The sequence below is a fragment of the Pleurodeles waltl genome, chromosome 4_2, assembly GCF_031143425.1.
Source record: "Pleurodeles waltl isolate 20211129_DDA chromosome 4_2, aPleWal1.hap1.20221129, whole genome shotgun sequence".
NCBI classification, from domain to species: Eukaryota; Metazoa; Chordata; class Amphibia; order Caudata; family Salamandridae; genus Pleurodeles; species Pleurodeles waltl.
In genome coordinates this window covers 552,271,859-552,298,303 of record NC_090443.1, presented here as the reverse complement: position 1 = coordinate 552,298,303, position 26,445 = coordinate 552,271,859, and the positions used below count along the sequence as shown (strand labels likewise).

The 26,445-nt window shown below is 47.2% G+C and overlaps 1 protein-coding gene across 4 annotated transcripts in view; it reads left to right on the top strand.

The window, feature by feature from the left end:
* Positions 1-26,445, top strand: part of LOC138293083 (torsin-1A-interacting protein 1-like) — a 233,268-nt gene that overhangs the window by 10,218 nt on the left and 196,605 nt on the right. For 3 of the 4 annotated variants that reach the window (XM_069232083.1, XM_069232084.1, XM_069232086.1), the window contains exon 2: positions 6,551-6,616. The exons of the other annotated variant lie outside the window; for it this stretch is intronic. In XM_069232083.1, the coding sequence (XP_069088184.1) occupies positions 6,551-6,616 (66 nt within the window). The remainder of the gene's footprint in view (positions 1-6,550; positions 6,617-26,445) is intronic. 4 annotated transcript variants of the gene reach the window in all.

Here is a 26,445-nt window from a genome sequence, read left to right as displayed (position 1 = left end):
ACTACTGCAGGGATTTTAAGCACTGATTAATCCCTGGAAATAGGCTATCTAGATGTGGTGAATTTGTATTCCTTTCCTACATCATTGCACAGTGGCGACTGTCACCGAACCACTTACCTTCTTGGGGAGATGCATGTGTCTCCCCTCCGTCCTTGTCCTCTTCCCGGAACACACAGGCACCCAGCCAATCATGATGCGGCTGTCACCAGCATGAGAGCAGCTGCATGATTAGTCTGAGCAGCCTGCTTCGCCACTCAGACTGGGAGTGGGAGCCTGCGCATGTTCCCCACATTGCTGTGCAATACAGCCAGGTAGAGAACATGCAAAGTGTGCATATCTGTTTGGCCGGCTAAATAGGCAGACGCAATTTATAGTGCACATACCTCTGCTCCAGCACTCCCCCGTCCCCTCCAGCCCAAACCTGCCCCCTTGCTCCCAGAAAAAATAAAATGATAATAACATAGCGTTATTATTTTATTTCCCGTTTTACAAAAATCCAGAGGGGCGATGCTCCTCTCCCTTAGGGGAGGAGCCGCCCCTGTCATTGCACAATCAATATAATGACTGATAAGTAAGTGTTTCTTTCATTATTCACGGAATCAGATTATAAAACGTTGCTTGAGGGGAGGTGAATGCACCTTATATTATTGTTAATGGGTTTCTACCTGCGGTTCTCATGATTAGCGTGCCATATTGTAATGATAGGCAATATGACAGTTAGTGTTCTGAATGGCCAGGTAGGGCATAGTCCCTGCTGCTGGTAGCAGTAGTTGAGAGTGGCTTGTGACTGGTTGCAGGGTCAGTCGCTCTTCAGTTGTACAGTGTTCTGTTATACATTTCTGCATTAATGTTGGTGTGTAGGCAGTTGGTCTTGCAGTGAAGCGAGTGTCGAATAGAGTATGTGTTTTGCTGTGCGTAATATTGTTTTGTCTGATTTATGTTGTGCATTTAGAAGGTAAAGCTGAACAGGTTGGCTGATGGTGTGTGCATGTTGTGTTGTATATTTTCTGTGAAGAGCATTGTTGGTTATTCGATTGTGCTTTGCATGGCGTGATAGAGCAGAGCTATTTAAAAAAAACCCACATAATTTAATAGTGTGTGTTCATCCTAATTACCATGGTTGCATTGTCTTTGTGGTGGGAGTATTTCCGGGTATGTGGTGTAGTCAACTCTTTGCATACAAATATGTTTGTCCACGTGGGGAAATGTTCTCTTTCTTCTTCTCTTTACACTGATTATGTGGGGCCTCTGGCCACCACATGAGATAAAGGATACATCAGATGTAGATGAACAGTCTGTTGTGTGTTGAACTTGGTAGGTAGTGCGGGGTTGTGACCTGTATACGGAGGGGGTGATGCAGCCTGTTTGTCTTCCTTTTGATTTCTTACATGAGGCAACACCAAGCACACTTACCTCACCCCTTTAAAAAAAAAAAAAAAAAAAAAAAAAACAGTTTGAGCTTTCAACTTTTCATCACCATAAAGATAAAACACAACATCAACAATCGCATATACGAGTATCATTACCGATCCAAGCCTTAGAGCTATGCAGCATACAGCCTCGACATAAAGAACATTGCAACGCAACCACCGTGCCCATTTCTTGGTTGAAGCGCTTACCCCTTGCACAGTCCTAATCGCCATCTTATTCTTACACTTTTGTTGTCTACGTCTTTTAGTAGATGTAGAAAGGTGGCTTTCTTCTAGCATGGTTACCTCCATTTGTGACCTGTTTGTCAGTGTGTTATTACTGTCTCACTGGGATCCTGCTAGTCGGGGCCCCAGTGCTCATAGTTTGTGGCCTATATGTGTTGACAGTATGCTTGACTGTGGCACTGGAGTTCTGCTAACCAGAACTCCAGTGCTTATGCTCTCTGTTTACCAAATTTGTCACTATAGTTTAGTGTCTCCATATTCCGATTCAGATGGATCCTCTTTATAAGTCCCTAGTATATGGTACCTAGGTACCCAAGGCAATAAAGTTCCAGGAGATCCTTATGGGCTGCAGCATTTCTTTTGCCACCCAAAAGGAGCTCACACAAACACTCCTTCAGGACTGCCACTGCAGCCTGAGTGAAATAGTGCACACACTATTTCCCAGCCATTTTCACTGCACCAGGTAACTTATAAGTCACCTATATGTCTAACCTTCAGTTATTGAAGGCTAGGTGGAAGGTTACTGTGTGTGAGGGCACTCTTGCCCCCCTTTTGTCCAGGACCAATTTCCTGGACTTTGTGAGTGCAGGGACACCATTATAAGCCTGACCTACATATATATCTATACATATATGTAGCTTCACAATGGTAACTCCGATTATGGCCATCTGAGGTGTCTAAGATTGCGAAATTGAACACCCAATCCAAATCGGATATTGGGGGCCAATTCTGTACACCCTGGGGGCTCCAGCATAGGCCCCCAGTACTGCCAAACCAGCTCTCTCAGGTTTCCACTGCAGCCTCAGCTGCTGCCACCTCACAGGCCCTCCTGAGGACTGAGCAGCTCAATCCTATGAAGGCAGAACAATGCATTTCCTTTAGAAGAGGGGTGTTACACCCTCTCCCATTGGAAATAGGTGTTACAGGCATGGGAGGGGTATCCTCCCAGTGCCTCTGGAAATGCTTTGAAGGGCACAAACGGTGCCCTCCTTGCATGATCCAGTCTACACTGGTTCAGGGACCCCCAGTCCCTGTTCTGGCGCGAAACTGGACAAAGGAAAGGGGAGTGACCACTCTCCTGTCCATCACCACCACAGGGGTGGTGCCCGGAACTCCTCCAGAGTGTCCAAGGTGTTGGGACCCACTGGGTGCATCCTAGTGGCCAGTGCAAGCAGGTGACGTCAGAGACCCCTCCTGATAAGTACATACCTGGGTAGGTAGCCAATCCCCCTCTCAGGCTAATTAGGGTCTCTCCTCTGGGTGTTTCCTCAGATTCAGTTTGCAAGACTCCACCAGGACTCCTCTGCTTCAGCTTCTGACCATCGGATCAACCGCAGACTGCTCTAGGAACCGCTGTAACTGCAACAAAGTATCTAGGAAGGCTACTGTGACCTGCAACTTCAGCTCCAGCCAACAACTGCAACAGTTTCCAAGTTGTGCACGCTCTGAGGACTACCTGTCTTCATTCTGTACCAGAAGGACTGAAGGAATCTCCCATGGAGTGACGGAGTCACTTCCCTGCTTCAGCAGGTACCTCTCTGCAATGACAGCCGGGTCTCTGGGACTCCTCTCCTGTTGACGAGCGTGAACCCTGGAACACAGGTGGTGAACCAGAATGTCGAAAGGTCCAGCTGTCCAAATTTGGTGGAGGAAAGTGCTTGCCTCCCTGTTCCATACATTTCCCCTGTGGACCGCGTGTTCTGCAGCTCCATGGGCTTCTGAGCACTTCTTCCAAAAGTTCTTCATGCTCCGCGTAGCTCAAGTCCCCAGCACTCTATCCTGCGACGCACAGTTCCCTGAGTTGTTCTCTGGTGGCGTGGGATCCCTTTGTGTAGTGCTGTGACAACTGCAATGTGCAACTCCTTTGTCCCCGTGTCTTGGGACTCCTGTGGTGCTGCCAGGTCTTCTGAGGGCTCTCTAAAGTGTCTTCTCAGTCCGAGGCGAGACCCCCAGGTCCCTCCTGGGCCCGGGCAGCACCTCCTTGATGCAAAATGCGTTCTTGCGTGAACCAAAGCTTGTTGGTGGAATCCAGCGACGAAAACGGCCTGCATCCAACAACTCGACGTAAGACATATCTTGCACCCAGCAGGAACCCGCAGCTGTCTTCTTTGGTGTATTTCTGTACTTTTCTTCCAACCGGAGAATCCACTTTTGCACCCTCATCCAGGTTGGCAGGGGCTCCTGTTCTCCTGGACTCTTAATCGACTTCTGGACTTGATCTCCTCTACCACAGGTCTTCAGGTCCAGGAATCCATCACTGGTTTCTTCCAGTCTTGCTTGGTTCTTGCTTAACCCTTTACCACAACTTCTAGTGTGTTCTAAGGAAACTTGCTGAACGTTACTCCTGTTTCCCTGGGCACTGAGGTGGGGTATTTTACTTACCTTTGTTTTTTTCTTACACTCCCAGCACCCCTCTACACACTACACTTGCCTAGGGGGGGAACCGACATTCACATTCCACTATTTTAGTATATGGTTTGTGTTGCCCCTAGGCCCATTGCAATCTATTTTGTTTTTCACTGTTTGCACTATTCTATGACAGTTTACTTGCCTGATTTTGGTTACTACTGAATATATTGTGTATAATACTTAACTCCAGAGTATTGCCTCTAAGATATTTGTGGCCTTGTGTCACAAAAATAAAGGATCTTTATTTTTGGTAATACTGAGTATTGTCTTTCTTGTGTATAAGTACTGTGTAACTATAGTGGTATTGCAAGAGCTTTGCATGTCTCCTAGTTGAGCCTTGGCTGTTCTGCTACAGCTACCGCTAGACAGCCTAAGCTGCTAGACACTCCCTATGTTTCACTAAGGTGGATCACTGGACCTGGGATAAGGTGTAAGTACCTCTGGTACCCACTACAAACCAGGCCAGCTTCTCACAGTAGACGTAATCATAAACCACACATCTGTACTATGCCATACATTTCGTAAATATTTTAATTAGAAAATAAACATTCCAAATCCCTCTACAAACACATTCCAGTTTGTTGAGGTATTTCATTACAGAACAGAGGTGCCTGCATGATTTGGTGGCTTTCTAGATTAGTGCAAAGAAACATCAACTGATTAGGTTAATTGATTGCATGCAAGACATTCAAAATAATCTGTGTATCAACGGCTGTCATTTTAAACATGACATTGTCAGTCGAAAAGATATCAAGTTAAACATTTGGGAACAGCCCTAATAATTTTGTCCATAGATTTGCAAGTATTTTGTTTTATATTTTGGAGGTAAAATACTTCCATGTTGAGGTGGGGGTAGTAGGTCGAATGTGAAATTCCTTTATATGAACATTTTTGTAATGTTAAAACGGGTAGTTTTGTATTTATTAGCAGCAAAAGACCGGCCTGCTATGTGAACATATGCACAAATATTACACTAGAAAGACACCAAAATAAATCAGTTTAAGACTACATCGGTCAAATTTAAGGTCTTTTATAGACCTTAATTTTCTAACTTCTAAGTTTTTGGGTGCTTTCAAAACACACCAAAAGGTCCTAATTGTATTGTTGGACACCTAGCATATATGTTCAGTTTTCACAGATAGTTGCAGCCCTTTTAGTGGCTCAGGCCTTATTACTTTTAACACATCAAATATGTCAGTGACCTTTCGTTCTATAATCTCTAGTGTACAGTTCTTGTCACATACTCGATGTCCAGTCACACACTGAGAAGCCGCTACTTAAGTTCCTTTTATAGTGAGTTTTTTGTTGTTGTTTTTTTAATCTTTGCATTTTATTTGTTTTTTCTTTACCCACGTAGTGAGTGGGGAAAATGACAAAAAGGATCCAGGGTCTACATTTGCAGCACTTGATCATACAGACTAACCGTGGATGAGTGTGGCTAATTGTAACACTGGAAGCTCTAAACAGATTGTTGAAAAGAGACCCATCATGATGTACACTGACAGTTTACGGAATATACATGCTGGTAAATCTCAAATCATTCTTTTAAAAATACAGCATACCCCCACCCACTCGGAGGGATGATTCATTACAAGGTTCGCGCTCCCCTCCATGATCTGACGTTGTTCTCGGTGTTAAGTTCCCAAAGGAGCTCTTAAAGGAGAATTGGCGGCTCAGTGTCGCCTCTTTCGTTGACTGCAGTATTCCACATTCTTGACAGGTGTGCCATAAAGGTACCCTATCTTCTCATGCCAGTCACAAGCAAAAAGACCCCGAAATTATTAAGTTTTGTCACAGTAGGTTGAACTCCTCTCTGGCACTACCTCAGTCACAAACCTAAACAAAACGGTATACTGAGGCTATCCATGCCTATTTTGGTCAAAATGTTTCAGCCACATCTAAAGGGTACTTTGGCATTCCTCAGAACTAAGGCCCTTTTAGTTGTGCATCTCTACAACAGTTGTATGGTATGCGGTGTATGTGTGTAAGTGAATATAATAAGAATAGGGGCCCTTTCTGTTAATAGTTGTTTTTGAGGTATCATGCTCTCACTGGCCCCAGCAATCGATCACTTTAGACTTTAATGCCTTACCAGGGAGATGGTGAACCTAACTAGTACCCCCATCCCTCTACTATGTTGGTTGGGCTTTCTTGGGTTGTAGACCATCAGTGCTTCTTTCCTGGGTCTTTTCAGCATCTGTTCAGGTCGTACAATAGTCTGAGTATATGGGAGGCTATACTAAAACCTCAAACACTAAACAACCTCTCACTTGTCTAGCGTTGTAGACAAACTGTAAGATATTCTTCGTCTGCTTCTTATATCATATTGTTGTATGTAGCAATGAAAATTGTTGTGGGCCATTGTATCTCATAATATCACAATTGCCCAATATAGGGTTTGCTTTTATGGCATAGCTGATTATGCATTAGCGTATACAGGTAAATTAATGTCTTTTGTTTTGATACATTTGTGTGCTGTGTTGTAGGTCATATAAGTCCTCCATTAACCAGAAGTAAAGCAAGAGATGCTGGAATACAGTTGTTTGATGCAGGTAAGGAATGAACAAGCCTTAATCCTTTAAATCAGTATTGATGTGTCAGGACTATATCTGGACAACAAATGCTCATTTTGTGTGCTTGTTTGAAGAGAGGTGGTGCTCCATGCTGCAGAAGAGCTTTCTTTACTGGTGTGTTGATTCCACGGTTGGTATGTTTTGACACATTTGCTATGATTGAAATGATTCTGTTGTCCCAGCTGGGGTAATGTGTGATTAGGAACTGATGTAAATTGTGCTTTGTGAAAAAATACCCACTACATAAATGTTGGGGATATTTCAACATTTGCTTCCTGTAGAAAAGTGCCACTGTTGGCATGGTTGATGCCAACTTTGATTGAAAGTGTCCTGGGACCCTGCTAAGCAGGCCCCAGCAACAGTGTTCTTTCCCTAAAACTGTAACATTGCTTCCACAATTGGCACAGCCCTGGCACACAGTTAAGTCCCTTAAAAAAGGTACCCATGGTACTAAGGGCCCTGTGGCCAACAAAGGTTTCTAAGGGCTGCAGCATATATTCTACCACCCTAGGGGACCCCTCACTCAGCCCATGCACACTGCCTCGCAGCTTGTGTGTGCTGGTTAGGAGAAAAAGGCAAAGTCAAGACTAGCCCAACTGCTAGTGTAGGACTGACCGGTCTGTGCCAGCCTGCCACTTTCAGACGCGTTTCTGACCACATGGGGTGAGTGCCTTTGTGCACTCTGTGGTCAGAAACAAAGCCTGTCCTAGGTTTAGGTGCTGCACACCTCCCCCTGCAGGAACGGTAACACCTGGCGGTGAGCCTCAAAGGCTCAAGCCTCGGGTTACAGTGCCCCAGGACACTCCAGCTAGTGGAGATGCCCACCCCCCGGACAAGGCCCCACTTTTGGCGGCAAGCCTGGTGGGAAAATTAGGGAGAAGTCACCATCCCAGCCAGGACCACCCCTAGGGTGTCCAGAGCTGAGGTGACCCCGTCCCTGCAGAATCCTCCATCTTGGTTCAGAGGACAGGGACTGATGGGGATAGGAATGTGCTCCCCTCCCCAAAGCGAGTGGGCACAAGGAGGGTGTAGCCACCCTCGGGGACTAGCAATTGGCTACTGCCCTTTGACCTCTAACACGTCCCTAAATCTAGGATTTAAGGGCCTTCCTGAACCCAGCTCACCAGATTCCTGCGAGCTACAAGGAGGACTGCTAAGCTGAAAACTCCCAGCAGAGAAGGAGGAAGACAACAATTGCTTTGGCCCCAGCCCTACCGGCCTGTCTCCTGCTTCAAAGAACCTGCAAAAAGAAGAGCGACGTGTCCAGTGGGCCCAGCGACCTCTGACAACTCCAGAGGACTGCCCTGCACCCAAAAGGACCAAGAACTCCTGAGGACAGCGGCTCTGTCTAGAAGAAACCTACAACTAAGGACTCCTACCTCATGCCAGATCATGAGTCCTGACCCCTGTACACCTGATGCCCGTGTCCAGGTGGTCCACCCAGAAAGAAAGAGTCCCCAGGTGATTGGGAGCAAGAGCCCACCCTGGGTTGACACCTCCAAACCTCCACGACGATGCCTGCAGTGGGAATCCAGAGGACCCCACCCTGACCCTGAGCTCTGGACGAAGATATTTGACGCCTAAAGGACACACTGCACCTGCAGCCCCCAGGCCTGAGAGAACCTGACCCCCAGCGCAGCATCGGCCAGCAGGGGGCCCTCCTCCCTGTCCAACCAGTGGTTTGCCCGAGAAGCCCCCCGGACCTCGTCTGCTGCCTCAGAGTGACCCCCAGGGTGCCCTCATAGAGTTGCATTGAATACCCGATGCCCTGTTGGCACCCTGCACCTGGCCGCCCTGGTGCCCCTGAGGGCGCGTGTTTGGTGTCTACTTGGGGACCTTCCAGTGTTCACTTGAACCCCCCTGGTCTGCCCTCCGAGTCGCAGGAACTTACCTGCTGGCTGACCAGATTTCTATGACCTCTGCACCCGACCGGCCCCCGTGTTGCTGGTGGTGGGGTTTGGGGTTAACTTGAACCCCCAACGACGGAGTACCTAAAACCCAGAGATAGAAACTATAAGTTGAATACTTACCTGTAAAGTTGTACTATCTTTTTCTCCCCCAGGTACTGTTGAAAATTGCACAGTGTCCACTTTTAAAATAGCGTTTTGCCATTTTAAAGAAAACTGTATACATTGTTGATACTATTCAAAGTCCTGATTCTAGGACGTCTATAAACAGTTACAATGTTTAAATTGAAACCTCACGTCACAGAATGCAATATGTTGTGTCTAGTTGAAGATTTCACGCATGACAAATAGGTGAGTACCTATACAAAAACGTCTCAGATGCTAATGGAAGGAAATAATTACTCTCCTGCTTCTCTTGGAATCCTATTGGAACTCTTTGCACCACATCCTCTTACAACCTCTTTCTGACACCCCATACCTTTCAGCACATCCAATCCGGTCAGGACAAAATTCTTCACATAGTAGGAAGTTTAAAAAACTGCTGCCATGCTAACCTATCCTAAAATGGGGTCTGAGAAATAGTCCATTGCTTTCCATACAAAAATACTTCCTATTCAGAAAACATTTCATTTTAGGAATGCGAGAAACATTTGTTGTCATACCGTTCTTCACTGTAATTCTATTGCAGTGAGTCTCCTGAATGGTTGTTCTCGTACCTCTGAGCACTAAGGTTAGAAAGAGGACCAGGACTACAAAAAGAACATTCTCCTTATTAGAAATAAACATGCAAAAGTTGTCTTTTTCTATTCCTTTAAAACTCGGACACTAAAACCATTTTCGCTGTACATCTAAACAATCTGGATTACACTGTGATACACTATGCTACAAAGTAACTATTACTTCTAGGCATTGAATAGATTAATTGTCATTTCAATTACATCATTTGTGGGACCTGGAAATGTTGATCATTCTCTACCTTGGCAAATTGAGTAGTATAATGCTATTGCATCACAAGCTAGTTATAGGTAGGCTTGTTTATGGTAAATGATGCTACATACATAACCTCAAACAACATTTATTCTTGGCATTATAATTCGTCCCTTACAGAACTCTTGAATTCTATTCTCCTGTGGTACTTCAAAAGTAAGGAGCTTTATTTTGAAAACCTTGGCTTTTGTATTATTCCCAGCAGAATTGTTACAGTCTTGTGCTGGATTCCTAATGCCACTTCCAGGGCTCATCTGGACTCCAATCAGCCTTATTTTGGTTGGTTCTTTGCATCTTTTTTTCTACTAATTATAACACACTTTATTGATGTTTCTTCCTTTACACACACAAACAAAATAATGAAGACCAACTATGAAGTTGTGGTTGTATTCCCAGTGGCCCTGTAACAGCACATAGGCCTATAGCTATGAAACATACAGTGGCGCATTCAAACCGGGTCACATCAAATTAGTTTCATAGTGGGGCCGGATGACTTTCGTGGGTGAGTACAGAGAAATAAGAGAACAGGTTGGGGGGAGGTAGAAGGGTTTCAGGGCATGCTGTCCATAGCAACTCAGTGGGCGGGTCCCCTTCCATTATTCCTCAGTGGTATTCAGGCAGTAATGTTGACACTATTCTTCCAGGGTGCCAGGATGCGCTTGTACATGTGAAGGACCCCCATGCACTTTGTAAGCCAGTGTCTCCATTGCTGCACAGTAGTCCTTCCCCTTTTGTGGAATGGATTCATCCCTCCAGGTCCTGCTTGGCTAAGGTATGCCGTGTCTTGAAGGTTGCGTGTGGTACGCGTCTCCTTCAGACTGTCCATGAAACCCAAAGTCATTTTAGGGTCCACTTCCAACCTGCTGCCAATTAACAGCCTAATCCTGTCATTAATCCCCAACCAGTAATCCTGCATCACCAGGCACTCCCCCAACACATGATACAGAGAACCACGGGGGTGATAGCAGCACAAGCACTCCATCCCAGGAGTGCTTCTCATTCGCCAAAGCCTCTCAGGTGAATAGTAATTCCGATGGGAAAAGTTTGAATTGGATCAATCACAGGCATATGATGGCTAGCTTGCATGGGGCCATCTTTGCTTCTGTCCACTCTTCATCATCCAGGGCACCCACATCCTCCTCCCATTTGGCCTTGAGCGTAATTAAGGGTCTGGGGCATTGGCCACCAGAGGTCCATTTAAACGCAAGATACCACCCTGCCCGTTTTGTCAGTGACCAGTTTGCAATTGAGAGGGCTGAATTCAGGGAGGGTGGCTAAATGTGCTTTGTATTTGTTGAGAGCATGGTGTAGCTGAACGTATTCATTAAATTGGGATGAATGAAATACGAACACGGCCACAAGCTCCTAGAAGGACTTCATACGTCCACCTGCTCAAACGTCTCCCAGTGTGGAGATAAGAATAATGTCCCAGCTGCCAAAGCCCGCTAGTCTGGCGATTCAAAGAGCCTGGTCCCAAGGCATAAGGGGGTCACCCCAGTGAGTGTGCCATACTATTTTATGTGTCAGAGAGCCAGGTATCCGCACTAAAAGGGTATTTGGCTAGTTGGTGGTAGTGAGTGTGTAGGGTGATGTGCTATACAGCAGTGAAAGTAGCTCGTATGGACATAGTAGCTGCAGTCTATGTGCTGGGTCGTCCCTGTCAGCACGGAAACAGTTGTTGTTATTTACTAGTTGAGATGCCCAGTAATATAGCTTTAGGTCTGACCCATTCAGACCTGCCACGAATGGGGAGGATCCGCATTTTGTGAAGGAAACTCTGGGGATCTTGCCTGCCCACAGCAAACCAGAGAGCTGGGCCTGCCCGAAGAAGGCGGGTTGGAGTAGGTAGGGGTAGTGCCGCAGGATATACAGAAATCTGGGAATGGCCACCATCTTGAAGAGTGCACCCCTTCCTGCATTCAAGAAGGGAATTGTCAACCACTCCCCCATGTCTCGTCAGTTTCTGGCCACCAGTGGAGCAGCATTGAGTTTCCAGTAGTGTCGCTCACTGAGGGCCACCATCATACCCAGATACTGAGAACTGTCACCTGCCATCTTTAATTGGGAGCCGCCTCTCCCCGTGAGTCATGCACCTCGCAGCAGCACAAGGACTGTTTACTCCCAGCCTTCCCCCATCCGCCCAGTTGACCCTGAGACCGAGACATCTCTGTAGATTGTGAGTATTTTCATCAGCCATGAGAGCATCTCACCAAACCTTTGCAGGAAGAGGAGCATATCCTCGGATCTCTGCTGAAGGTTCCATGACCAGGGTGAAGAGCAGGGGGGAGGAGCCATCCCTGCCTCGTATCATGTTCAGTAGGAAATTTACATGAAGCAGCTCCATTGATCTGGGCTCATAGATCGGAGTAGAGGGGAGACAACCAATTTCTAAAACACAGGCCAAATCTCCACTTTTCCAGCACTGCTCACGGGAAGGCCCATTGTAACGAGTCAAAAGCCTGTTCTACATGAGCAGTGCTGTGTCAACCTGGAGTTCGTCCATGCACGCCAACTCCAGATGAAGTCGCTGGAGTCAGTGCCTGGTACTCCTGCACGACGGAAGCCATTTTGGTCAGGGTGGATGACAGGCCATATTACTGTGGCCAATTGTGTAGTGAGAACCTTGGCTAGTATTTTCACCTCTGAATTTATGAGAGTTTTGGGCAGTAGGAGCTACTCTCATTTGGGGACCTTACTGGCATTTGGCTTTGTCGACTGCAAATGTTACCTCGCAGAGGTCCCGCAGGAGCACCTTCCTTTCATAGGCATCTTCATATAGTGCTAGCAAATAGGGATTCAAAAGGGAGTTTTTTTTTTTTTTTTTTTATAAAGCCCCAGTGGGAACCTGTCCGGGCCTGGAGTACCCCCCTTGGGCATGGATGAAACCGCTTGCTGGATCACTGCAGAGCGTGGTTGGTCAAGATTGTCGCTCTCCTCCATCTCAGCTTGCAGACAAATCTCGAATTATGGAGTTATCCCATTCCAGGGCTCGCAGATGGCATAGAGGGTTTGGAAGTGGGAGGCAAACTCACTCACTGAGAGATCGGCCTCCCCAAGCACCTCGTCCTGCGTGGACTGCAGCTCTGTGACTAGGTTGTATGTGTGCTAGACCATTGTTACCAAATATAGCTTGTCTGACTGGTAGACCTGCCCTTGCGAGTGGAGCTGGCTCAGTGAAGCTGAATCTGGCAAATTGTTAGGTGGGCCTACATCATGCCCCTCTGTGCCATGGACACCAGGGTGGCAGCGGCGGTTCGCTCTAACTCCTCTAACTTTCAGCTGTGCTAGTTCTGCCTCCTTGTGTCTGTCGCGACCACCAATAATTGTGAAAGCCTTGCCCCGGAGGGCCATCTTGAAGGCCACCCACAGAGTGATTGGGAAGAAATTGTGCCTTTATTCTCTTCTAAGTAATCGACAGTCGTGCCGCAGATGTCCTCCGCAAAGTCGCTATCCAAGAGCCACGAGGCATTCAATCCACACACTCCCCGTTCAACCCACCCCTGTGCCTTCCTAGGGCCTGAAGTATTGGGCATTGGTCCGATTGCCCCCTAGTCAGAATCAGTGTATACGTAAAATGACCAACTTCAGAGGAGAGGAGGGGAGGAGGATGTATTCTAGGCTGGAAGAGGCATTGTGGGGAGAGAAGTAAAAAGTGTACTGTTCACTGTGGTGTTGCCCCCTCCACGCATCTACTCGTCCCAGTGCAGCCATCCAGATGTGTCCCACCCTGCGTCCGTTACCGCATTGACGTTGCCTACCAACAGTGTAAATCCAGGGTGCAGCCTCTGTCAGGTGGATTGTGACTGCTTCTGATGTGCCACTAACCAGTGTAAGGGTGCGTATACACTACCCAGCGTCCATGATTGTCCCTCCAGTGTCCCATGTATGATCACAAACCTCCCCAAAGAGACTGTCTGCACAGTGTGGACTACTAACGGAGGGAGACCGCCACTCCTCTGGTGCCCCTGGTATAACCTGAGTGGTAGATCCTGGAGTAGCCTTGACACTCCAGAAACAAGCAATATTTGCCCAGGAGACATGTTTCTTGAAACCGGAGCACCGCCTGCGGTGCCGATTGGCATACGCCAGCACTGCCCTCCACTTAATCTTATCATTGAGGCCATTCACATTCCAGCTAAGTATTATGTGTTCTTCCACCGGGGCCGTAGTCATGGGCATACCCGTTGTGGTGGATGAGATGCAACTGTGCCCTTGAAAGGGTTTAGAATGAGGCTCAACGGCAAGTGTGCATCTAGGTCAATAAAGTAAAAAGAAATCAAATGGCAACATTCCCAATATTTAGCAACAAGCAGAAAACATGTCCCCTTTACACCCCTGCACCCACACTTCCACCCCATGAAGCATCTGCTGCCCAACTGTGCATAAAGGCATAACACCCAAACAAAATATACAGTAGGTAGGGGGGCAGGCCACTGGTGACCCTCTACCCAGTTACTAGTTAGGAAGAGGGAAAAAACACATACTCCCCAGGTGTGGACTTGAAGAGAGAGGGAGGGACAGCCTCTTGTCTGGTCTGAACAGTTCTCACAGTGTCTTGTCCTCCCTCGTGATCAGGGAGCCGAATGACGAGGCCGATTGCAGGTGCTTAGGGCAGACAGGTGTAATGCCTGCAGATCTGTGCCACAGTCTGGTCTTCTTTTTTTTTTCTTTTTTTAATGTTGTGGCAGCTCCTCCCAGGAGGGGGCTGGTGTCTCCATGCTGGATGCAGCCAGTGGACCTGTCTCCCCAGGTCATAGGTCTGGGCGTTCTACACCCAGGACTATGCATTTTCTGGAGTGCCAAAAAACAGAAGGCTGTCCTTATAGATAACCTTGAGGCGGACTAGGAATTGCAACATATATTTGAACTGCATGGCTTTAAGCTTCTCCTTGCCTGAATGAAATGTGTGTCGCTGCTGTTGCACCTTTAGGATGTAGTCTGGGAAGAACATGACCCTACTGCCCCCGCACTGTGCATTTCCAGTGGTTTAGGCTTCCATCAAAATGCTATCTGTCAACAAAATTCAATAGCTTGGCAATTATTGGCCTCAGTGGGGTCCATGGAGGGGTGGACTCAAGCTATGCAGGATCAGTGGGCCTGCTCCACCACAAAGCAAACTGAGAGAGTGCTCTTGGGGACGCGTGACCGGCGCTAGTCTGTTATAAAAGTGGTGGCCCCACAATGCGGATGTTGTTTTTCATGGATCTACCCTACTTGTCTTCCTCCCTGGCCTCGAGGAGCTTGGCCCTGGGTTGAAGGACAGCAGTGGTGTCCTGATGAGTTCTCTGCGGCGGATATCCTCCCCTCCGACTCCAAGACCCTTTCCACCATACTGGGGAGGTTATGGCGCAGGAGGGATGGGCCCCGACTGAGCTCCCCAATCTTGCCCTCCAGCGATTCTTTGGACTCCCGGGTGGCCAAAAGGTTAATTGCAGCAGAATCAGCAGGGGTGCCAACCGGCTGCACGCCGTCCCCTTTGCCTTCCCTCTTCTCCAAAGTGGGGAGGGTGAATTTGTCTATCTTCCCCATGGCTGGTGGGGCCACCTTCTCCTTCCCCATTATTGCAGTACCTGCAGCCCTTGATGTGCCGCCTCTCCACTGCCGCTGGTGAGTGCTCCACCCGTCATGCGGTGACGGCTCACCGCACTCCACGTCGGGCTGACTCCCAGCTGTCTGGAGGGGCTTGCAGGACCAACAGCGATGGATTCCATGCCCGGAGGACACTAGGTGCCCATAGGGCTGTCTCTGCCTCTGGTTGGCTTCTCTAGGTGCAGTATCATGCCTGATGGGGCAGGGGTCAGATGCGCAGCCTAGACGATTGTGGACACCATCTTGGCCAGAATTTACAGTCTTTTCTTTCCTTCTTACTTGAGTAGTAATGCCTGACCCCAGAAAGAGCCCAGGGCTGACTGAATGGACTCCAGCCTCCCTTCTGCTATATTGACACTTTCTATGGGGTCATCGGTGATCTGTGGTCATCCCCCCCCCAGCCCACCAGTTGTGACGGGGCAACCTCGGCATCATAAGGGTTCTGTAGTAAACAGATATTTTAAAATCGTTTTTAAGAAGAAAAAAAGCCAGTGAACGTGTATAGGCAGAGCTGCTTGACTCCGAGGCTGTCGGTTTGTCAGGTTCAGACCAAATCAGCAGCAAACTCTACTGGAAACCACCCCCTGCGTGTATATATCTTTATGTACCTATGTGGTATTTGTATAGCACATACATAGACGAATAGCAGCAAAGTGCTGTACAGCATCAAGGGGAAAGATACAGTTAGGGAGTAATTGGAGTGGTAGCTTGGTTCTGAGTGAAAGTGGACTTTGTCATTGGATGTCTGAAGAGGAGGAGACTTTCAAGTTAAGTTGTGTGCCATCATTGTATTGGTGACTTGATACCGTTGTTGTTGAGTATTTAAAGTCCAGCAGGGGGTATGTTTAACATCACACATATACCTCACTCGCACCCATTCACACACACACACTCACACACTCACTCACTCACTCACTCACACACTCACTCACAACACTCATTCACAACACTCACTAACAAATACACATTCATTCATACATGAACCAACCATAAAAAATAAAAAAAAATACTCACCTCAGCAGCTCTGACTAGGAAACCTCGGAGGACCCAGCAGGGTTGGGCTGCTGCCTTTCCTCATTGGCTGGCCTAAGGTCAGCCAGTGAGGGAAGGGAGCAGTCTCAACTCATCAGAGTGGGATGGAGTCAGTAAGACTCCTGGCCCGGCCCCACTCTGTGACGAGGTGTCACTGTTTGAAACTCGGCCCTGGGCGCTTCAGGGCTTGAAACTGAAGTGCCCAGGTCCAGGGCAATCGGAGATGTCCCCCTCCCTCCCCCCCTTTGTCATCAGGGGGAGGGCCTGGAGGTACTTTTACTAGGCTGAAGAGGTCACGCCCACAGGCCTGCGACATCTTCAGCCCAGCAAAGTTCAGCTCAGGTAGCCATGAGTCTGCGCATTTAACGCATGTCCAATTCCTGGCTGCCAGACCTGAACCAGAAGAGCATCTGTCAGGCTGACTTTTGTTTAGCCTGACAGATGTTCTTCATGTCAGGAAAAAGGTAGAGGGATGTGGCCCCTCAGCCTGTATGGACTGGCCGCTGCTGAGCCTTACCCATTAGGGGCTTCTGTATCTTACATATTAGCAACTATATCTGAGGAACTTGTGTGTCCACATAACAGAAGTTAAGAACAGAATTATCTCAACTGTAGGGGAAATTTTAACATGGAAACTTGTGGAGGATATGAGTTTTAAGCACAGTAAACAGTAGTCAATTTTTGTTCGGGCATTTGTTTGAATTATAATAATCATTGCGTTTGAGACAGTTAAAGTGTGATGTGAAGAGAAAAGGTTTTTACAATCCAGATCATGTTCTTGTCTGATCTCTGTAATGGAATTCCAGAGTGTGATAGCTGTAGCGGAGAGTTATTTGTGTGAGTCTTGGTATGACTTGTGTTTCTTGCTTTGAAGACAGCCAGGTTAGTTGCTTCTGAGCATTCTTCCACCACTAGAGATACGTAGCAAGTAGTGAAGGTAGTCCTATTGGCCAAGTTTGAAGGCTTTAAATCACAGTTAAAATGTAAGCCAAGTTTACATGTTATCTTTCTCTCCAGAGTGAGACAATGGAGGTTTATCAAAGGAGGGATAATGTGATTAAATTTCTTTTTGTTTGTTAGTTGGCGTGCTGCAGAAGAAATTGGGGCTTTCAGAGGTGACAATAAGGTTTTCAGCTCTCCTCTGAGAAGAGCAGTTCCATGATCAGTCTTTTAAATGGCAGTGGCTAAATTACGGAAGAAAAGTTTGATTGAGTGAGTACCAGTTTGACACCTAGTAGGGGGAATAGAGCTGCCTGCCTCTTGCTTTAATTTGTGTGTAAAGCATTGAGATTCAAGTTGTGTCAACCAGTAGGTATCAATTTTTGGGGGTAAGTCTTTGCTGAATAATATGATTAGCGAGTTTTATCAGATCCATTTTTGAGTTTGTTTAGGTTGTAGTAAGAGTGATGACATTTCTGTATTCTGTGTGGTTTTTATTCCCCAAGGGACTCCATGTCCAGGTGAAATATAACCAGGCGAAAAGGGGGAGCCAAGCGAGACTGTTCTTGAGCCCACAAGGTACCTATGCCTTCGAACCGGTGTCATTGGAAGTAGTTAATGACTTCTGGGAAGATGCCATGAGCGGAGTCTGGAACATGTTGACGATTGAGAACAGGAGTTATTCTATGGCGAGGGCTTTGACGATGGAGGAGGGAAAGACCACTACATAGCAGGTGGCTTTGATGAAGTTGAGAATGTTGCAAGGCTTACAAGAGATTGAGATTTGGAAGGACGCCTACTGTGGGATGCAGCACTGTAGTGTCGGGGTTTAGAGGAGAAGTAGTGTATTGTTGATGTGTTATTGGATCTTTTGTAATTTTTTTCACTGAAGAAGAGGTTGATGGCATTGCCCTTGGCTGTAGATTGTTAGAGGGGGGAGGTCAGGCAGCGTGTTGACACAGTACTTGTCTTGAAGATAGTTCTGCTTCTCTTGGAATCCTTCTTGATGGTATTAGTATAGTACTTGGCTTTCAATGTAGTTGTATGTGTGTTATGCAGAGGGGCATTAGAAATGTGAGGTCTTCAAAAGTTGTGTTTACCTTCCATTTTATTTTCTGTCTGCAATTGTAAAAAAAATTTAATCGGCAATGTCTTTGGAGTACCAGGCTGCTGAGGAGTTGGGCTTGCACTTGCATGTATTATTTGGAGTGTGGCTGTTTACATGGTTTTCCAGAACAGATGCAGAACGATAAGGTGCAGACCTTGTTGCTGTGCATCAGATTGGAGTCCTCTGATCATGCTTATTCTGTGTTGGTGCATTATACTCTAGCGGTTACACCAACAATACTAAACAAGTCTTGTTTATCTCAGGAGTAATGCAGTCTTTGCTCCTGACCATCTCCAAGATATTGGATAAGCATTTGGCCAGTTGACTGTCGAGCTGCCTGGAGTCCTTTGAGGTGCACCACCACTATGCACAAGTGGGCGATTCGACCTTGGGTGGGGCCTGAAACTGCTCTGATATCTGTTTGTTTGTGTTGCGCAATCTCAGAATGGGTCTGGATGCAGGCCACCCAGTCTGTCTTGTCTTATTGGTTCTTTCTTCTGCGTTCGATAAAATTAATCATCCCATCTTAAGCTCTTATCTGGCAGAGCTAGTTCCGGCTATTATAGCCTGTTCTAATTTTAATCATTCTTATTAGGACAAAGCCAGCCCCTGACTTGCCAGACATTTTTTTCAAAGCAGGTATCTAGGAATGCTGGGAACTTTTGGGGGTCATTCTTGTCCCCTATATTATTTAATGTTTGTATGATGCCTTGGCCATCTTCAGATCTTGTGATCTGTACAAAAAACTGTATAAAGAAGATTTACAACTGATCCCAGCCTTCGCCAGGTCCTCTATTGGTGTGTTTAGGACAAAAATGCTGTTTTTTGTTTTACTGCGTAGCAGCCCGGCTGCAAAGTGCTGCTGCTGGGCCCTCCAATAAAATAAATAAATGAAAAAATGACAGCTCAGCAAGGAGCAACAGAGGGGCTTTGGAGCAGTGTAGGGGAAGAAAAAAAACCTAATCTGTAACCAGTAAAAGTGTTGAAGTAAGAAAGTGCCACGATCTGAAGGTGGTGAGTATGTTTGCCAAAAAAAAAGTACAAAATGACCCATCACAAAAATAAAAAATGAATTACAAGCAAAGTTTAAACTACCATCCCTTTCACTCGAGTGGGATAATTTTGTTTGCAGAAAAAATATTCATGTTAATTTAGACCAGTCTGATAAATTAGATTAGAATGCCTAATGCACGGGCCAAGATGATGGTGAGTGCAGACGCCTAAGACAAAGCTCAGTTCACGTCCACCTTTATCCTGTAAATTATCCGTGCCCAGGGCCCCTAAATATCGCCGCGAGTCGTCCTATTAGACCATACCTAGCAGATAATAAGACAGACGTGTGCGCAAAATTGGTCAATCCGAAGCTCGCGAAGGGTCACCATGAAATCAGGGCCGGGACACCACCCTCGGAGGGGGACGCAGACACTCAAGCTGACGCCCTATGTAAAATGACTGTAACCCTGGCCAATCACTCTGTGCAGTTCGATAAGTTACTGCAAGCTGTATTAGAAACCAGGACATCTTTAGAGGGAAAACAGGCTTGGTAGTAGCGGAATTCAATATCCTCTGCGTTGAACACCGTAAACTGGCAGACAGGGTTACTGCCACTGAATCGGTACTTGAAATGGCCCAACCTGATATTGCTGACATGAGAACTAAACTTCGACACCTGGAAGCTGAAGTCATGCTGCTGCAAAAACGTGCTGAAGATGCGGAGGGCTGCTCGCGCCGCAACATCAGATTCCTGGGGATCCCGGAACGTACAGAGCTCCCCAATGCAGAAACGTTCCTGGAACCGTGGTTGAAGGAAGCTGGGCATCACCCTCCCTGATGGTGGAACGAGCACACGGGATTCCGGGCTGACCCCCTCGCCTGGGTGCTCCTCCCTGACCTTTGATTGCAAGATTTCAGAATTACCGCAACAGGGATCAGACCATGCAGGGCTTTCGGACACTAGGCCCCGTAAAAAGAATGCAAAGATTACAGCCTACCCGGACTATACAGCGGAGGTTCAGCGCAGACGAGCCATGTTCGCCAAAGCGAAGCAGGTACTACGAGATAAAAATATCTCTTATTCCCTCATGTTCCCGGCCAGACTTCGTGTGGGGGATGGTGATAGGACCCTCGTCTTTCCGACATCGGAGGATGCGTGGACGTGGCTACACACTAAAGGCATGGCTGATCCGATAGAGGAAGGCGACGAACAGAAGGAGTGGCTCGCCCAGCGACCCCGACGGAAGAAGAGACCGGGTACCGGGACTTACGACACGGCCGTCTAGGTCACAGGCAGCGGACGAGCAGGTGCAAGCCTTGAAGGAAGTCTACATGTTCTCGACCATGCAAACACAGATTAGAAATGAAGCCAGAACTACAGATTGGGACTCACCAAGGAGCCAACATAGGCCCCCTTCCTCACCTCTGATATTAGGCCCAGCACTTACACCGCGCTTGGCTGACGACCTTTGAGATAGAGCATGTGAATCATGGTCTCCTAGAACTTCTTGTTCTTGCAACACATAGCCACAGTTACAAACACTTTTGACCTACCCAGACTCTCTTCGGTTGGAAACACATCACCCATGCCTCAAACGTATCCACCCTCTATGGTCGAGTAAGCGCTCGGAACGAACAGCCACGTAGGTCATCACATCACTGTAAGAAGACGATTAAAAACAGATACACTTGAGCTTGCCAGGGAAGCAAGAACATCCGACCGGACCGAAGAACAAGAGCTGCCTCAGACTGTACCCCAGCCGCACCCGACCCCACTTTGGGTCACCGAATGGAACTGGTTCAAATTCTTGCCTATACAGGCACCTGTTGTGCCTCACTGTTTACTGATGTTTTAGTCACTGTAAGTTTCATTATCTTTCTCTATCATTATACTGCGCGCCAACACTTTCATGCTCGCAGGGTGGGTGGGGGATGGGAGAGGCGTTCGGAGGGGGGGGGTTCATAGCGTGATGGGACCCTCCCTAGAGGGTATGCTGCCCAATACTATAATCATAAAACACCATGACACCTATAATATTTTAACATGAAACGTAAGATGGCTGGCAAATATCACTAAAAGCCGCAGAGTATACGCCTACCTTAAACGGCATAACATACATATAGCTTTACTCCAAGAGACTCGCACCAATGCTCACGAACTGGCTAATATTGACAAGAGATGGTCTGTGTGATTCATGGTACTAAGACCTCAACATATGCGAAGGGGGTGCTGATTTGGATAGCCCCGGGTGTCCCCTATGTGGTCAAATGCACACAAATAGACGCAGATGGTAGATATGTCCACATGGTAGGGGAATTAGATGGTAAACAACTAGCCACAATTGGCGTATATGTGCCTAATACTGGACAAGGGGAATTCCTGCGATCTACATCTGCATTACTATTGAATGACCCGTTAATACCCACCACCTTGGGAGGAGATTTTAATAGCATACCAGATATAACTTTGGATAGATCCTACCCCCCCATTGGAGGATGCCCACAGCAGAAGAATATCTTGGATGTTGCGGTCCTGGATATCAGAGAGGAGATTACATGATGCTTGGAGGGACTTACAGCCTACTGACGGAGAATACTCCTTCTACTCTCCGGTGCACCAACTCCACACCCGAATTTACTTACTGTTGTGCTTCGAAGAGATCACACATTTACTGCACAATGCATCATACATGGGTAAAACCTTGTCGGACCACTGCCCCTTGATCGCTACACTGAGATGGGGTAGAGAGCACACACGTATTCCCACATGGTGCTTAAAGCCTGCCCTATTACACAATCCCACCTTCCTCGCAAAGCTAGCAGACAACATAGACTCCTACTTCAACACAAACAACCGGTCGGCATCTTCGCGATTGATTGAGTGGGACAGACACAAGGTGGTGATGTGCATGCCGGTAGCAGGGGGTGTCAGGCGTACATTAACACTAGAATTACACAACATCGAGGAGACATTATGCGATGCGGCATCGGGCAGAGATAACCGTGGGGTCGTGGTTAAACTTAAAAAGCAATGGGACGAGGCCGTTGAGCACTTAAGAAAATATGACTATCATCACTACACGGCGCGGCTCTATGCAGAGGGTGATTGCTTCAGCAGGTTGCTGGCCTGGTTGGTGAAAGGCGAGCAGCAACATACCCCCATAAATGCTATCCGCCTAGACACGGGAACAATAGTTAACACACAATTAGAGATCAATGAAACTTTCAGGCAGTATTATGACACTTTTTATAGGGCCGGGCCTCCTCCGCCCCCAGAACAGATGAGGGGATTCTTCCGGCTCTCCCCACTAACTCGCTTAACGGAAGCACAACTCCTAGACTTGGACGAACCTGTAGAAATGGAAGAGATACAACAAGCCTTGCGACAACTAGCCCATAATAAAGCTCCTGGGGGGGATGGGCTACCAATCCAATACTATCAGACCTTCCCGGCACAGATGCTTATGCCTTATCCGACAATGTTACAAGAGCCGTACGAATTAGGACGCCTCTCCGAGTCACAGTGCGAGGCAATCATTGTGGTCCTTCATAAAAAGGGCCATGACCCCCTGGACGTCCGATCTTACCATCCATTGTCACTACTGAACTCGGACTGTAAACTGCTGGGGAAGGTGATGGTGAATCGCCTCCTTCCATTGATGCCCACCCTGATTCATCCGGACCAATCCGGTTTCATACCCGGACGAAACACCTTCATTAATATTAGGAACCTCTTGCGACTAATAGCTGAGACCCCGGAAACAGACCACACACGAGTGGCGGTCTCTCTGGAAGTCGAAAAAGCGTTTGACACGCTGGGATGGCCAGTTTTAGTGGCAGCATATGGGATTCGGTGATGCGTTCATACGCTGGATATCAATTCTACATACAAGTCCAAAAGCACGCGTCAAGACTGGCATGATCATATCGGAAGAATTCGCGATAGGAAGAGGCATCCGTCAAGGCTGCCCACTATCGCCATTATTGTTCGCATTAGCAATCGAGCCTCTTGCAGCTAGGTTGCGCAGCGAGGCAGCACGCTGGGGCATCCCAGATGGAGATGATTATCGAATCATCTCTCTATATGCAGATGATGCACTAATATACCTCAGCAATTGGTCTGAATCCCTACCGAATTTGCTACAACTGCTGAACTCCTTTGGCGAATTATCCGGTCTACGTGTAAACTGGTCAAAATCATGCTTGTTCACGATGCGGCCGATCTCGGGCACACAGGGCAATACACTCTCTACACAGGACTTACAGTGGAGTTATACTACTTTTAAGTAATTAGAGTTCAATATATACCACAATGACTTCGATCTAAGGGAGGGAAATTTGGACCAGACGATTCGGTCAGTGAAAAGCTCGATGCCTTTTTGGCACTCATTACCACTCTCACCCATGGGAAGGGTAGCATTAGCTAAATGATCATCCTCCCCTGGCTACTATACTATTTCCCTGCACTGCCGCTCGTGCTCCCAAAACTCTACTTCGTGCTGCTGACTAGCCTACTGACTGACCTGATACGGGGCGGTGGACGTCGCCGAGTGGCATTAGCCAAGACATATCTCCCTCTGGAGAAGGGTGGGATGGGTGTACCACAGTTTGAGCTGTACTATGCTGCAGCACAAATACATTGGATCATGACTTGGATGAAAGACCCCCTCAGCTCGGAGAGCCGCCTGGTAGGCGCATATTTGAAACACTCTGACGTGCTGCGATGGTTAGTAGGTTGTGAGACCCCCCCGCAACACAGCAACTTCCTGCTAAGAGTGGCAGATCGAAACTGGCGCCGATATGTGATAGCGGGAGAACGGATTCCACCGTATTCACCTAGGGTCCCACTGATGGCCATCCCAGAGGCAGATAAAATAAGTGGACGGCTGGGACTGGCAACCTAGGTAGGTAAAGGTGTCCAAACTGTCGGAGAACTCTTTGAGGAGGGCTGTCTTCTCTCGTATGAGGCGCTAGCGGACACACACAACTTAGGACGAGGCAAATTCATCACACACAGGGCATTACAACGATGGTACACACTACCCGGGAGAATGCTAATAATGAACCGCAGACATTACCAGTGCTACATGAACTGCTGTCGGGCTCGGGAACACAATCAGGCATATCTTGGATATACAAAATATTACAAGCCTGCCCAATGGAGGCACAGTCACAAGCCAAAACTAGAAGGGAAACGGCCCTACACTCACCCTTGAATGCACACACATGGTCCATGGCTCTCACAACTACACTTGAGGTATCACGAAACGCTCGCTTCCGATATACTCAAACTATCTCCACCAGATGTATTTAACCCCAGCCAGGATTAACCGCATGTACCCACAAGCTACTCCCGTTTGCCCAAGGTGCGGGAGTTCAGAAGCAGATTTTTATCATATGACGTGGAGTTGCCCATCGATACTCCGCGCATGGCAAGACATCACAGCACAGACCGCTACCTGGTCGGGACTGCCCTTATCCCCCTACTCCTGAATCCTGTCTACTGGGGGTACGCCGTAGACACGGGAGGGAAAAACAGAAACACAGATGCGCTGACCTCGCGTTTGTCATATTCAAACGTCTCCTAGCAACACAATGGAAGTCACCCAGCTCCCCAGACATACACCGCTGGACGTCTGATCTGCTGCACTGGGCCAGAGCGGAGGCACAAATATTACATGCGCTGTGTGATAGCGGGGTAGTGATCAAGGGAGCGGACGTATGGGACTCTTTTATAGACCAGCTGCAGGGTAAAGACGACATCTGCCCCCCGATTCGAGTACACTAGATCAGTGCGGATAGACGAGAGCAGGGACCAACAGAGGTGCCTTCATTGTCTGGCCCAAGTGCTAACATGCCTACACAACACGGACCTGCTGGGACAGGTGACGTGAGCGCTTTATGCTATACCGACTTAAATTCCACTCATCCTTTGCTGCTCCCCCTCCGCTGTTCGATCAACTCCTTGACGTGCCCTTTTCTCCCCTCTGTCTCTGCCCCGCCTCTCCTTCTCCCTCCTCCTCCCCCGACGTCTATCAGGCCGTTACCGGTCCCCCAATGAGCGACCCGCTCCTCTCTCTCTCTTCTCTATTTTCTCATGTTATATTTCACTTTAGTGTTTATTTTTGATTAATATTAATTTGAATGTTGAGTATAAGATCTGTTATTGTGTTGTGACATGTGAAGAGATGTCTATCCCAGGTGATGTAACCTGGAGCATTGATTTGACAACACGTTATATCCACTCTACAGAACTTGATAATCACAATAAAAAGATTAAAAGAAAAAAATGCCTTATGCACGTGTCTTGTTTTAAGAAGCTGGTGCCTATATTAACACTTACAAAGGAACTAAATAGACCATAGCGAAAGTGCACAGGAACAGGATAAAGGGGATACAGAATGGATAAATGAACAAATGAATAAGAAGTATCTTATGGGGCAACAGCCTCTCATAATCTAATGACCCAGAGATATGTGTTTAGCATCTGATTATTCCTCAGTAACCCTAGGAACTATTTGGATGCTCCTACCCAAGGTTCTCCATGTCCTCTACTTCTTCACTGTGCTAGTCTTATTAGGACTGAAATTATTTCTATTATTTTTGTCTCATGGAGGGATTTGGAGTGATATGAATAAACATTTAGGACCCACCTTAGACCAAGATATGAGCCTTTTGAGTATTCCGAAGCCTTATGTAATCTCTTCTGACGTGAGCAGCTGTGCTGCAGTAAATGTAATTTATATCATTATGGAGAGCATCCTGGTGAATGAGACATCCTGCAGGAGGGAAGTGGTATTGCCTTAACCCCTGTGTCTTTGTTCTTCATTAGGATCTCAACCCAGAAAATGTAAAATTGAGGGCAAGACCACCATAGGCGAAAGAAACCCATCCCTCTCCCTATGGACATTCTCCACAAAGTAAAAATGCCACCTGATTCTAAACCTCTGGATGGTGATCACATCAGCCTTTATTATGCAGTTATAGTTACATTTTCAATATCTGACTCATACCAATATCACAACATCAAGCATTCCTACAGCTAATAATTCTCACCTAGGTTTTTGTGAGGCCAATGTCTGTCTATAATCCCATTATTGAGGTTGTACACTCCTTCTCGATCAAGGAGAGTATCTCCTCCATTGTGAACATCTGAATTCATGTTTGTAGGAAGTTGGCTCTGTATGTGCTATTTCAAAGTAAGGAATAGCATGCACAGAGTCCAAGGGTTCCCCTTAGAGGTAAAATAGTGG